This window comes from Zootermopsis nevadensis, unplaced genomic scaffold (genome assembly GCF_977971745.1).
Source record: "Zootermopsis nevadensis isolate Lab colony 2312 unplaced genomic scaffold, Znev_1.0 Znev_ptg000008l, whole genome shotgun sequence".
Taxonomy (NCBI): Eukaryota; Metazoa; Arthropoda; class Insecta; order Blattodea; family Termopsidae; genus Zootermopsis; species Zootermopsis nevadensis.
Genome location: NW_028259140.1, coordinates 16,225,546 through 16,240,661, shown reverse-complemented (window position 1 = coordinate 16,240,661; position 15,116 = coordinate 16,225,546). Strand labels below are relative to the sequence as shown.

At 43.0% G+C, this 15,116-nt stretch overlaps 2 protein-coding genes across 3 annotated transcripts in view; one reads left to right on the top strand and one right to left on the bottom strand.

Annotated features, from left to right (window-relative positions):
* The window catches only part of LOC147874542 (uncharacterized), a 123,486-nt gene that overhangs the window by 14,676 nt on the left and 93,694 nt on the right, over positions 1-15,116 (top strand). The gene's annotated exons all lie outside the window — the stretch shown is intronic.
* On the bottom strand, positions 3,560-13,474 carry LOC147874545 (uncharacterized). Its single transcript, XM_087345381.1, has 4 exons — positions 13,347-13,474; positions 5,114-5,192; positions 4,236-4,314; positions 3,560-4,095 (listed from the first exon to the last, which is right to left on the bottom strand). The coding sequence occupies exons 1-4, from the start codon at positions 13,472-13,474 to the stop codon at positions 3,725-3,727; spliced, it is 657 nt and encodes a 218-aa protein (XP_087201507.1). The 3' UTR covers positions 3,560-3,724.

Below are 15,116 nucleotides of genomic sequence, written 5' to 3'. Positions count from 1 at the left end.
TGGGTTAAAGGCAGTCGAATTAATTTTCTTAATGTTTAACAACCTGCACATCTCTCGAAACAGCTCGGACAAGACGTTGGATCCTCGATCTGATGAGAGGACCTGGGGACAACCTAGTCTAGAGAATATCTCTGTTACTAACGCACGGGCCACAGTGGGCGCATCCTGCCGTGGAATGGGAACGGCTTCTGGGTATCTACTGAAATGATCTATGAAGGTTAATAAATATTTTCCCTTTCTTGGTTCCCACATAGGGCCCACAAATGTCAATTGAAGTCATTTGTAATGGGGTAAACGTTTCGGGCAGTTCTCCTAACGGAGCCGTCGGGCTTCTTACCGACTTAAATTCTGCACATGAACCGCATTGCTTAACGTAATGCTCCACATCACGGTTCAGGGTCGGCCACGAAAAGTGCGTGCCCTTCATATAACATCCCATCCTCCGTTACCACAAAGCCCTTCTCCTTTCCGGTCCTTACCGCTTCCAAAACCTCCCGGCAGTAGGGGTCCTCCTGTTGTTCCTTAATCATGACTTCCCGAGTGAGGGCTCCTTCTCCGATTCCTACATCCCCCTCCGGCTGGGCGGAGGTTGGGAGAGTCGCAATATGTCGTGACAAGCAGTCGGCACTTACGTGTTTCTTCCCCGCCTTATGCTCAATTTCGAAATCATATTCACCTAATTTCAACACCCACCTCGTAAGACGGGCGCACTGATGATTCTTCACAGTGATTAGCCACGACCTTAAACTTCCTACCGTACAAAAAACATCTATGGGTCATTGTTCCAAAGACAACCGCTAATAACTCCTTCTGCGTGGTACTATAATTTCGCTCCGCGGCGTTCAACACTCTGCTGGCAAAACTAATGGGGCGTTCCCTTCCGTTAAAAATCTGACTTAAAATGGCGTACACCGCATAGTTGGACGCATCACAGCTCAATATGAAGGGTTGATCGAAACGCGGGTGTGCTAACACTGGTTCGGAGGTCAGCGCCAGCTTAAGACTGTCAAAAGCCTCTTGCTGTATGCTGGTCCATTCGAATTTTACATCCTTTTTGGATAGTATCCAGATAGGCCTAAAAAAAATATCTTACATCCTTAACAGTCTTAGGTTGGGGAAATTTCCTAATAGAAGTTTCCTTGGCCGGGTCCGGTGCCACACCATTCTGACTGACTATGTGCCCTAAGTATGACACTTCTGCTACGGCAAACGTACACTTGGCCAAATTTAGCTTAAAGTTTGCTTCTCTTACGCGATCGACTACCAGCCTCATCCGCCTAACATGGTCCTCTATCGTTTCGCTAAACGGCAATACATCATCTAAGTAAACAAGACACTCAATGTCACGTAAACCCATCAGTACCGAATCCATGACCCGCTGAATCGTAGAGCGGGCCCCTGAGAGCCCGAACGCCATTTTTTCGTACTTAAAACTACCAAAAGGGGTCACAAAGCCGTTTTGTCCTTATCTTCATCCCTGATGGGGATATTCCAATAGGCATTCTCAATGTCCAACAATGTGAAGAGAGAGATTACTTTTAATGTCCGGTATCGGGTATACGGGTGTTTCCGTAACAGCATTTAATCCTCGGGGGTTCCGTCAGGCGACTTTCTCGGCACCAGGATGACAGGCGCAGCCCAAGGCAAGGAGTGATTAGGCCCTTCGCCAACATCTCATCCAGCTGGCGCTTCATTTCATCCCTTAAAGCGTAAGGATTCTTTTTGATTGGTAGGGCGTTCCCCGTCCTAATCTCAGGGCAACCCTTGGTCGTGCTCGGCAGCACACCACTCGGCTCATTACAAAACAACTCCAAATACTCATTAATAACTCGCCGAAGAACCTCTCTTTCTTCCTGCTTCAAGTGCCCCAGTTTCTCACCTAGTTTCTCTTTAATTCTTCTAACATCTGTGGGAGTCCGCCCACTTAACGCCTGTACTCTAGGCCCTAAAATCTCATCCGTCCCGTGGCTACAGGACACAAATTCCCCATTCGCTTGGGTATACGGCACGGCGGGTTCTGCTTACTCAGCTCCCAATGCTGATTCCTCGTGTTCAATACCTTCAACACACAATACTGTCCAGTGTCGACACTCTTCCTTCTTATCATCATCATCACACTATTAGGCTACCTCGCCTCTTGGAACGCTACGTACTGTTAGTACGCATTGTCGAATGAGTTCGCTGGACAAGTCGGCCTCTTGGTATGAAATTTATTCAATTACCTAGTGACCGTAAAAGAGAGCGGATGTGCTGGGGACATCACAGACGAAGTAGGATCCCAAATTAACCCTGAAACCCAACCTTAAGAACTGCATTCATTGTCTCGCTTTTGATTTCATTTTATCCTTGGGAGTGACCAATCGACCGAGGCTGTGGTGCCTCTGTACGTCTTTGGTTGCTGAGCGCGTCCTCTCTTGATGTCCACATCCTGAATACCAGGGTCTGTTGTCCTGACCTTGATTAGAGCGGTGGCTTCGGTTGTAGAAACTAGGTCCTGGGTTCGATGGTGCTGAAGCATGCTTTGACGACGATTGGCTGTGACCCAACGTCTCCACTTTGTTGAGAAATGTTACAGCGTCCGGTGGTCTTTGCCCCTGGATCGGAAAGTGGTGTCGAATTGCTTCTAAGATTTCGTTGACGGTCATGGGATGATCTATTTAGCCTTGATGACATATATCATCAAATGGTCTCGTAGCTCATTCCAATTTCCTTGATGCACCGGTCTTTATAAATATAAATACGGATCTGAGATTGGCATGAGACGTTCCGATATTGTAGCAGAAATGCGTCTTTGAATTCTTTGATGTTCCTTATATTCCTTTACACTCCAGAAGCTCATGTGGTGACCGCGGTCTCTCTCTCACACTCTCAGTATTGCTCATCTGAGCATCGTGACCTCACATGCGCTGCATCCATCGTTCCCGATCTTCTGCCTCTCGTATGATCTTCCTTAAGGTGGCGACTGACTTGTAACATTTACTCGTAATGTAACATTCGCGGCGAGCATGTTACATTACACCATAACTGATGAGGCGTATCGAATGCTCGTTTTGAACGCTCGGCTCGGCTGTGCTCGTGTGTACTCCATTCATTTCATTCAATATGTCGGACATGGAGGTTGTGTTATCTGCGTTCCTTTTAATACGCTACTGTTATCTAAAGAAGAGAAGAAAACGCGTTTGGATAACAAACTTGTACAAAAACAGAAATGAAAACAGTGGATTGAATCTAATGAGTATTCTAAGAAATCAAGAATTCACAGGCCAATACAAAAACTTTGTGAGGATGTCTCCAACAGATTTTGAGCGTCTGATTAACTTAATTGGGCCAGTAGTGGGGAAAACGAGACACTCGTTTCAGAAGGGCTGTAACAGTGACGGAAAGACTAGCAGTTACATTACGTTTTTATGCTACTGGTGATTCGTTTACAAGCTTGCAGTATCTTTTTTAAAATTTCCAGACAGCGAATAGGAGTCATAGTCAAAGAAGTCAGTGCAGCAATTGTTGGAGTATTGAAAGGCAACATACAGGTAAAGTAAAACAATTTCTATTATTGAGGTATTGTTATTGTGTGTATTTTTATTGCAAAATAGTTTTGAATAATAGCTTAGTTGTAGTAGTGGTAACAGTTTAGAAAGCTTATCCTATCGACATAACATACATCATTTCCCATTTCAACTCGTATTCGTGAAGAAATATACTAATACGTATATACTAACATTACTTAATTTATCAAGTCACGAAATTCATCCAACACACCATCACTGATTTGGCTATAAATGGATTCTTGGGGTGAAGATGCCTGAGTGTCCCTTGTTTCCTCCGAGGGCCTTCGGTTTTCGTTGTTTTCGGACATATTCGGGTATCGAGTGGTCATTTGTGGACTTTGTTTGTTTGTAGAACCGGAGGCTTGAGAAGTCGTGTATCCAAACTTTGAGTACATGTTTGAGTATTCATATTCACCCCTATCGGCACTGAATAAAATATTAGACATCTGATGTTGCACGTAACTCCTTGTATGCTGCGTATATGCTCTCAACTTATTTGCAATAAATGCACCAAAATTGGTCATTTTCGTCCAAAGCTCTCGTAGTCATAGGTAACGACTGAATCGACTGATTTCGTTCAGAAGTAGCTTTTAAAATATTAAAAGCGGATGTCATTATTTCGTCGGGATTGTTGGGATTTTCTTTGTCTGCCCCTCCGTTGATTGTCAATACTTTCCGTAACATCACCTGTGGCAGAGAGTTGAAATTCCACCAGACTCTGTTGAGTGCCACTACTTCCCGGTATATCCGTGGTCCCACTTTGTAGCTGAAAAATAAACAATAAAATATAATAAATAACATAAAATAAAAAAACACATTGTCTGTCTGTCTGAGGTTCCAATAAACCAAGATGGATGGCTATCTATAGCGCAAGGATATGATGTTCTGTGGAATTTTCCCCATTGCATGAGCGCATTAGATGGGAAAATTTTATATATGTGAACGCTGGATGTCAAGGGAGAATATCAGATGGCGGAGTGTTTAGAAATTGTGAATTATATCAAAGAATTGAAGAGAAATCACTAAATTTTCCCGAAGCAGCTGCATTGCCGATGCGAACTCAAAGAGTTCCTTATTACTTCGTGGGCGACGAAGCATTTGCGCTTTCACAAAATGTAATGAAAGTTTATTCCGGATATCACCCTAAAGGATCTAAGGAGAGAACATTCAATTACAGACTTTGCAGAGCAAGAAGAGTAGTGGAGAACGTATTCGGCGTAATATCAGCGGTTTTTCGAGTGTTAAGACAACCGATGCTACTCGAACCAGAAAATGCCTCATTAGTAGTAATGGCGATAGTACATCTTCATAATTTTCTACGAAATAATGAAGAATCTTCTAATCTTTATACACCTCTGGGGACTTTTGATGAAGACGTACAAGGACATGTGAGACCGGGAACCTGGAGACACGATACTGAAGATAACAAGGGTCTTTTACCTTTGGTAAATAGACCACGAAGAGGCAATAGGACGGTACAACAAATTCGTGATGAAATTGTTGAATACTGTACTCAGGAGGGGTCACTGATCTGGCAAGAATTGTATGCTTAAAGATGAACTTACCGTGTCCCGTGTGGTCCGTGGTTCATTCCGATCCAACACAAATTGCAGCGTTTCAAATGCAAACCACGTACTAGTGTAACTTCATCAGCACCTAAAACGGTGGGAATACTCTTTAAAAATAGAATAACAAATTGTACGTAGGTACAGAAAATGTAAGCTACCCTATGTTAATGTTGTTAAGGAAAATATGAACACCTCTAATACAGAAATATTATTACTTATTCCTTTCTTTTATTTTACTAATTACCCGATTACAGCAAAGCCAAAAGGAAGGGAAATTTTGGCACTCTAAGTCTGTTAGTTAAAGGAAAGAATTTGAACTAAAACTTGATAAAATATACTACAGTTACGTAGGACTAACCTTTTCCCGTTCTGGAAGATTTCTTCATTTTTGCATTCTCTCTTCTCAGAGAAGCAAGTAAGCTGGCCAGTTTCCTTTTACATTCTTCAACATCGATTTCAATTTCACTCGCCAACTCGACCCATGCATCGTTTTTCTTGAGTTTATTATAATGATCCCACAAAATTGTTTTTTCCCTATATTTATCTATGAAAAATAAAATATTTCCCCGATCCCACTGCATTCTGAGAACAACCTCTTCCGCCAGAACAATACGACTGTCAACACAAATGGTGCTCTGCATGTCGGACGTGGAGGTTGTGTTATCTTTGTTTCATTTAATACGCTACTGTTATCAAAAAGAACTCGTGAATGCTCGTTACGACGCCGCTCGACTGACTGACTGACTTCTAATGTAACACTCAAAGGGATTCGCGAAAAAACCGACAACCCGATGGAGCGCCCGCGAACGTGAGCGGCCCCGTTCGCTGTCTTCACTTGTGTAATGCTCGATTTGTAACACGTTACATTACAGGCAAATGTTATAAGTCAGTCGCCACCTTTAGAGGTAACAGGGCGATCTCCTTTCCCTGTTCAACCCATCCCCTGGGTGTTCTTCCGTTCACTACTCCCTGGACCAAAGTTTTTCTAGATTATCATCCCGTCTTCTTGTGATGTGGCAATTGAGGGGGTATAATCGGTCAAGGATTCTGAATGGGCCTTCGCATTCTGCCCCGGCACGTGATTGTTTATCAATTCACACCTCTCCTAGATACTTATATCGCAGACATCACAATCTGCCCAGATCTCTGAAAATTCATCCATGTATGTATAAAGTGAGGCTTTGTACTCACCTCCACGTGATATTTTATTTGGAGCATCTGGTCCGTGTGGTTGCATCAGTGAAACCACACTCCTGTTGTATTCCGGGGGGATTGGCCAGTCCCGCAGGAGTGCAATATTCCCGATCGGCTAGGAATGATGGTCGGCGAGGGTAGGTTTTAATACACAGCCTAAAAGGTGACTGCCTAGTCTGACGAGAAGACGTTTGACGATTGATGATTTATTTAATAATTCAGATGAGTACAGTCGAATGACAAAGAATGTTGACTGTATATAGATAAATGCGTAGACCAGCAGAGTTTCTCCCTGACGAGTAACGTGAAATGTCCAATGTGTCTTCGAAATGCACGGGTTATAAGCAAATCTCGATATCGCCCTTGTGACGTCAGTGACGGCTTCTTACATGCAAGCTGTAACGTGTCGTCCCAAGGCGTGGTTCTGGATCCAATTAGAGGGCACGATAAACCCCCGGGGACCGCGACCCTTTGCCCTGTCAAAGTTCGGGCGTCTTGACCTCGGCAGGCCTCCTCTATCTGTGAATATAATTGGAACCATTTTCAATAAACTTATCTGGAGCAGACACCATAATGACTTCCTGTCGCCCCTGTCTACAACAGCTGGAAATGGAAAGTCTTGCTTTCTACACAAGGTCTACAATATGACTACTACACTTTATTTAGTAACTTACTGATTCTACCTTTATAATTAATCATATATGTGCTATATGTGGTTATTATGATTGCCGTAATTAGATTATAGGTATACAACACAGCGAACTCATTCGACCAGGCGTACTAACAGTCCTCTCGAACGAGGTGCCAACCTCATGCGAGCGAAGTCGCTCGTACAAAACAATTCCCCTGCGAGTGTGTCCTGGGTCATTAATACATTTTGCGTCAGGTGGTCCGATGTGTGTTATGACAGACTTCACTCAGGATGCTAACCCCGCGCACTCACGACTTCAAAGTCGTGTCAACTTGTGTGGTTATGAACAGTCGCGTATATATTCAGTTTTATTACGAAAAAAGAAAAGGGAGATATAATTTCTGTCTTGTTACTCGGCCTAAAGGACCTAAAAAACTTAGGAGTGTCTTCAGACAGCTGGTATCTGCCCAGGATTTGAACTGAGCACCACCAGAATAAGTCAGGCACAATAATCTGTTTCCGCATGCACCCACATCGATATATGTAAATTACATTTACATCTTCTATCCGAGTTCCTGTACTCATGACAACACCCGCCAAAACCATCCCTTGAGAATGCACGGGCTGTCTTTTAGCCAAATCCGTGAATTTGCTTATCACGAACCTGGGCGAAAGATGATCTCAGACTTACAATGTATTTGCTTGGGACTGGGTCGAAGATTTGTTGAAGAGTGTAAGCGTCTTGCCCCCCTGGTTCGAAACATTCGAAACCAGCGACGTATTTACTTGCATTCAGCTCTTTCAAAGTCTCTCTCTCTCACGCTATTTAATGCGTATGGTCCAGCAACATTGAACCATAAAGTCTAAACTGACTTTCGACATATTGAAGCCATAAATGTCAAAGTGTGAACCATGAGAGTCCAACCGAACTCACATATTTTCCTCTTACGTCTGGAGGATCTTGCTCTGGACAAATAATTGACACGCGTTCGGCGTATCCTTTATCGTATCCTACATCTTCTTCCGGTATCTAGCCCACTGCGTGGGCAACAGATCTTTATCTGTACAGTTTTATTCTGAAAGCGAATGGCTACTGTTTCGGTACTCATTATTGTTTTCGCCGCACTTGCGAACGTTCCGAGTGCGTCCACCCCCGATACCAGGTCTCGAATTGCGTAAAAAGGCCTCGGCTTAGTCATCGCACTCTTGAGCCCTGTCTGGCTCAAGACTCGATCTTACCGGGGAAGAAGTTGTCGTGTTTGAATTTTCGGTGGGTTTTAAATGTTGGCACCAAGCAATGCCTCCGCCAAAAGCCGTAACCACCGAGAATGCGATTCCCACCCAAAGTCCACACACAACCACTGTGCAACACGGGAAACGACACTTCCACCAGTCGCGCTGGTAGCCGAAGACGTAGCCCCGACAAACCTGAGGCCCGGAGCAAAACTGAAAACAAGTAATAAAAACAAAGGAATTTCGTAACTTTCATCTGAAATGAAATGTTGATTTAAAGTTACGCCAGTGAATCGAAATTATGCTCTTATATTATTGCTACTGTACTTACAAATTAATTGGGACCAAAGGAATTTCTAAACAGGTAAACGGAAAGTGATATTTACGAGCATTGATTAATGTGCAGGAGATTAGCGGCTTAAAATGGCAGGCCTAAATATATCAGATGAAGATCCCTTGGTCCTGTCCTCATATTTTAAACTGGAGTCTGCTTATTACAAGCAGTTTTAAAAAGTCATGGGCGTTTCCCCTTTTAAAGGAAAGAACAAGTGACTCTGAGACTTCCTTCGATCTCCGGGATCTAGCCACATTCGAAGACTGACTTAATGCACACGCGTTCATTTAGTTTATAAAGAATACGGAATGTTCGGGCCTGTCCGCGAGGTTTTATGGCACGCAGACCAATTACATTGTCTGATCAGTTAATCGAACAAGTCTTTTAAGAGGGATAATCGTTGGTTTGGAGCGGAGCTAAGTCCTGCTCAAGGAGAGTTAGAGGTGTCTTTTCAACTTCCAAAATCACAAGTCCAATTGAGGAAGAATTTATTGATGTAGTGCCTAGTGGCACTTGCAAGAATGTCCTGTCGAAAGCGATCCAAAGTTACATAAACTCCCAACATGAGTATTTATAATGCTCGTCTTGGCGTTGGTCAAAGGGGTGGGGTTATAACAGTCTGCACGTGGTGGCGAAACATTTAGTTCGTTTTTGTTGGTAACAACTCCAAGCGACACAATGTTATTATACAGTAAAATTTACACTTTTAATTTTACTGTCTTAGGTCTCTTATTGCACGTTCCCCCTTGAAAAAGTTTTGACTCTTCGGCGAAAATTTTTCTAACGGAAAATTTTGCTTTCGCTCCTAGTTCTAAAGGCTTGTTACATTTTCATTTTCATTTGCAACATCGTCAGTTGCTACGAAATGTGAGAATTGAGGTTGTTCCACTATGGGAGATAAAGATGGAACCAATCTTGTTGGAGAAGGTTCTTCTCTGGAAACTTTTCTATATGACACTCTTTCGCTTGCTGAATGATTATGAATGTCAACACAATAATATTGAGAATAAGATATTGTAGGTGCGTCATATTGTGATTTATTTAAATAATATTAAAAATTACATTAAAATTGGCCGTCAATCACAATATAAGATAATTAAAAGATCAAAATATCATTTTTCGTTCCGTATCGAGTACTCGATTTACATGTGGAACATTTACGACATGTTTCGGCTATCATAGAGCCGTCATCAGGTGTTATGTTATAAACTTTATAACTGAATTACTGATTTTTAATGATTTTTAGTTTTCATTTTTCTTATCATTTTCTCGTCCTTCATATTGTATCTTCATCCGTTGTTGTGTCACATGTCACAATATGATTGTATGTCGTAGTGATGCCAATGTTGTGTATATGGACTGTGAAGTAAAGGTTTCAAAACTATTAATGAAAATTGAATATAGAAAACAAAATAAATAGCTGAATGTAATCATGTAAACTTACCCGAGAAGTAATATCGTAGCAGTATTAGGAGAGATTGGAGGTATACTGTATCGGATCGTGGCTGGTTATCGACTGCGGTGCTAGTGGGTGAAAGGTGGTTTGTCAGGGTTCATGTTCCATATGTAAATCGAGTACTCGATACGGAACGAAAAATGATATTTTAATCTTTTAATTATCTTATATTGTGATTGACGGCCAATTTTAATATAATTTTTAATACTATTTAAATATTGAGAATATACTTACACCAACTAAAGATCCCCGTGCCGTAGCGTGAATAATCTTTTCTTTCCTGTTCCTCAATTAACTTATCCACGTCTTAAACTTTGATACTGGCTAGTCTTACATCATCAGCCGAAGACATTATATTGACCAATGGCATGTCCAACTGCAATTGTTTTTTCAAAATTAAAGCAGCGATCAAAATTGGCATGAAGTCATTAGTGACATTACAAAGTTACATGAGCTGAAAATGCTTTACAATTCTGTTTGAGTGTCAGTTTACCTTCATTTTGAATTGTAACTTGTTTCGATTCATCTCCAACAAATGACCATTCATTGCTCGAATGTAATGGTCACTCTTGTTTCACAACTGTTAGGCATTTAGGTGGAGGAGTGCGGCTTCACAACCCGTTTCGGGTAATTAGGTATAAATTGGGGATGGATTTCTTCCTTGCATGTTAATTCGTTTGTTGACGTTTTACCAAAATGTTGCCTGATTGGGTCACTAAAAATGTGTTTCTTATTTGAACTGATGAACACATCGGCCATTTTGTTTCCTTCTTAACAGGGAACGGAAGGATCTTATAGAGATGATAGATTGTAGAAGAGCCAAGAGGGATGTTGAAAACATAAACCAAATATTGCTTGTAGGAGTCGGTATGAGGTATAAAGATTTTCTGAAGTTCAGTCTAAACCATTTGGCAGTTCTTGTGTTCTCATAAGGTTTTTAACCTTTTCTGTGGTGATCAATTCCTTGCTCTGCGTGAACAAAAGCCTCTTTGGATTATCCTAATTTGCTCATTTCTTCGTCCAATGCAGTGTAGTTTGTTAATTTATTCAAACTTTCTTGTAACACTGTTTCATCTTGATTTACCTTTTGAATGGTTAAATTTACGGAACTCGTTGATTTCATTACTGTCATTTGATCTTTTAAAATATGTAAAAATTCTCCAATTCTGAAATATGTTTATTGTACTCTTTCGCGTCGGATTGTGATAATGTCCCAAATAATATTTTTGCTATGTCTCCTACAAAGTTTAAAACTCCTTTTTGTTCTTTGCATTTTCCTAAAGGTATTAGTGTTTTGTGACTCTGTCAAATATTCACTAACCAAATCTTTCATATTGTTAATGTAACGAGTTCTGAATCTCACGTCACAGTCTGTCATATGATACCAATTTGTTACAATATTCAGCTATTTTATTCTGATGATCTTTAGTCTGCTTCCAAAGCTCTCGTGGTGCCTCCATTGCATTGGGTAGAAGAGTATGGTTTCTACCTCATCAAAATAAATGCCTGTTTGCGATTGTAATTTGCTATACATCTTGCGTAAGAGTAGTACCATCGCCCAAATTCTGCTTCTTTTCCTACAAAGGAAGAGATAAGTGTTTTTAATCTGTTTGTAAGTTTTCCTAGTTCTTGAATAATTGCATTTGGTCTTATCATTTCCTTAATCTCATATGGCCCTGTCCACATGGGTTCTAATTTGTGTCTAGCTTCTACTTTTACCCTTGGGGTGTGAGATGGAGGTCTCAACCCCTTCATAGGTCCACAAAGAATTTCGGTATGCCCTTCCTGGCAAGGGCAGGACCTAAGGCTTCGTGAGGGACAGAGACATCCAACTGGATTGCTACGCCTCCGTTGTTGGAATTCATTCTCCTCCCTAGCTCCCTCAGAATTTGTACATTAGCGAAGCAACCCGCCTCCGCTACGAACCCTTTTTGTCTCGAGATCTGTCGCACCACCGACCTCAGCCTCTGATCCGTAATTTTCCAAAAGAGGCGACTGAGGAGGGAACTAATTGTAATCGGGCGATAGTTTGTCACCTTCCCCTCTTTGGGGATGAGGGTGGTGCGGTTGTGGCTCCAAGCTGTTGGTACGATGCCAGTTATTAGGATCAGATTGTAGAGGCCACAAAGTGGCTAGTGTAGCCACTCTTATGCCGTCGGGGCCTGGAGCGGTCGACCTCTTTGACCTGCCCACCCGTTTGGGCACTTCATCGGGTTTTAACCCGTGGCCCTGGGCATTTAAATACCGCAGTTGAGCTCGTACAGCGGTAATTTTGTTTCGATGTCCATTTAAATTTTGCTCTAAAACACTTTTTTTATCATAACTTTTAAACTATATGAGACACAATAATGAAATTTCACTGACATCCTCTTAATAGATGGTTTTATAATCTTACCTTATAACATGAGCACCCTGTGTGTTAGCAATCGAAGCAGGTTGATTAGAAGTTGGGTTTGGTGTGGTACATCTTGAAACACCCATCTACACACAACGCTGCCTCACACTGAATACACCAATATTGAGAGTCTCTCCTCTTCCCGTGTTTCGTACACACCACATATCTCCTTTGAAGTTTTGCCTTTTTGCCTGTGGGTGGTATACGCTCCGGGAAATGTTCTGAGAGTCTCTTAGGTGGGGGCTCAAGTGACGGACGGCCGGATGAAGGACGCGGAACACTGGGACCGTGTTTTTCTACGAGGCCTTGGGCTAGAAGAATTCTGAATTTCCCAGGAATATTTCCGACGAAATTGCTGGGACGTGGCAGGATCAGCTAGTCGCAGACAGGGCTTGGTTCCCCACAATCTGTCGTATAGGAGTTTGGTTTCTCCTCGATCTAGCTCCGCTCCCTTTTGGTCAGTGCCCATTCTTACGTGTTTTTGTTATAGAGGTCTCTGGTCCTTGCATATATGGGCCCTCTTTTGTGATTTGTCCTTATTGGCTTTGGGCTTTGATCGACCGGAGGCGGTACTGGGTGTGGCGTTGATCCCAACTACTCCAGGACAGTCATATATATATATCTCATCCATCGTGTCCTGCGAACGACACAGATGTGCTGCCTGCTTTATTTTGTTTATGACCTCCGCTGAATCCTTTGGGCACTCGTTGGTTTCCCAGGCCAAGAGTCCACTTAGCCTCGGCCTCAGTATCATCGTGGGAGTGGATTGCAGACGATCTTTTCTTGTTTCCAGTTCAGTGAACCGGGCTGCTCCAGTCAGGCTAGCCATGGTTGGTTGGGAAACCTCCGCTGGTTCGCCTATCGCTCCACTTCCTCGATCACTCGGGTGAGGTCGCTAGTCTCTCCCAGGTTTCCTGCGACATCTGCCGGTGGCTCACTAGATATCCGGCATTCCCTCCTGGTAGCCATATGTGGAGGGACTCTTACCTTTTAGCGATATAGGCTGGTTCCCTCCGTTTGTCGCGGATCTGTTTCGCAGTTTTGGTCTCAATCAGCTTCGCCATTTTCATTGCTATATATCTGTCCCCTTCAAGGGGCTCCTCCAGTTGGAGCATCTCGGTCTCTTCAACAGAGAAAGATAACCCGGCCCTGGCAGGCTTTGCAGGCCGGGATACTGGAGCTAACCTCTCGGCATTTCTTTCAAGAGGATGGCGGCAGGCCGCTCACTGTATCGAAAGTTTCGGTACAGCGAGGACATCGGACGGCCTTGGCCTGCCTTCGTCCCGTGCACTTGGGCAAGGGGCACTGGGCAGCATGCTTTTTGGTATATTGCTTATTATTATTATTGTTATTTACTGTTCTGTCTGACGACAGGTCCATTGGTGTATCTAAGAAACAATTTGAATACCATATTCTCACCTACTGTAATCCTTTGTCCCCAAAGTATATTGACTTACGTATAATCGTCTCAAAAACTGAAAAACACAACAACCAAAGCAATCTTCAGCCCTCGGCCGACTGCCTCACATCACTGTTCTCTCGCACCTGTCGAAGTCGAAAACAGTGAATGGTTAAGAGACAGCGTTAAGTGTACTCACGCACCCTCCAAGAATCAAGGTCGTAGAACTTCATAGCACTCTGTCACGCCTGATTGGTTAAAACATCTCAAATTCAACCCAAGGACATTTTTTTATGATTTGGCGAAGTCTGAGATTTGAACAAGTGTCTTCCAGGACCCACCCCTGCAACCTACATTACTGAAGGTGCGTTTTAAATTATCTTGGTAGCGTCTCTTTGTTCAATGCTTGGCTGAAAATCCTGAAGCTGGATCACCATCGAGTAGGAGCATTTAGTAGGTAGGGTCAGTCCCTGTTATTGTTTCAGAACCCTGATGATGGGGGCAAATGGACCCTGAAACATCGGTTTCTTACTTTAACCATTTGATGTGGTCGGGTGAGAAGATTTTATTAAGCCATTACAAATTATGTCTCGTCCATTAAGCAGCCTGAATGGGGAAGGGGTGCGGTGTGTGCTAATCCCCCACTGGTGTTCCTCCAAAACCCTAGCGAAACGAAACTCTTGCAATCCTTGTTAATAAATAAGTAAGTAAGTACGGAATGGGAAGTCCCATCCTGAACTTTTCAAGTCACCGGTTTAGAACTGTCCTCGCAAGCTAGGCCGAGCAAACGCAGGGTCCAGCGATGATGTCCGTCTTATAGAAGTCTGTTTCGCTAGCTTGGCGCGCGTTTAGTAGTAAGCGAGACAGTAGTGGTAGTTGTGATCCTTGACTGCCTCCGATGAAGTGTGAAAGCGTTGTCCCCCAGGCACAATTTGTTGCCACTGCTCCTACCTCCCCCCAATGTAATTGGACAGGCTCCTTGTGAAGCTTCATCCCCATCTGATCGTCTAGCTGCTCCCCCTCTCTCCGTGTGTTGCACTGAATTTTGGGAGCTGCTCCTTTGGTACCAATTCTGTCTGTGCGAGGGCACCCTATTTTCATATCGACTACGCGAATGGTAACTGTCTGCTCGTCTTGACGGTCGGTGCGTGAGGAAATGCCTGGAAGTTGCGGGTGTGAAGGCTGTGGTCAGCGGACCTCTTGTTGTTGAACCTCTGGGATGCGTGAGGAGGGTAGTGTTTTCTTTGCCAAAGTGCAGCACCCCATTTAATTTTTCAAAAAGTGAAAATTTCATTTTTTGTGTCTATGAATAAACCTCAAATCATATTTAATTTATCTGGTAATTGATGACGGTATGT

Excerpts from the sequence above, each read along its gene's own strand:
- LOC147874545 (XM_087345381.1), bottom strand. The coding sequence starts at position 13,474 with ATGCTCCAACTGGAGGAGCCCCTTGAAGGGGACAGATATATAGCAATG. Across the intron at positions 4,315-5,113 it reads CACGGACCACACGGGACACG|CTACAAAGTGGGACCACGGA; the intron begins GTAAGTTCATCT and ends TTTATTTTTCAG. Across the intron at positions 4,096-4,235 it reads ATTTCAACTCTCTGCCACAG|GACTACGAGAGCTTTGGACG; the intron begins GTGATGTTACGG and ends GTCGTTACCTAT.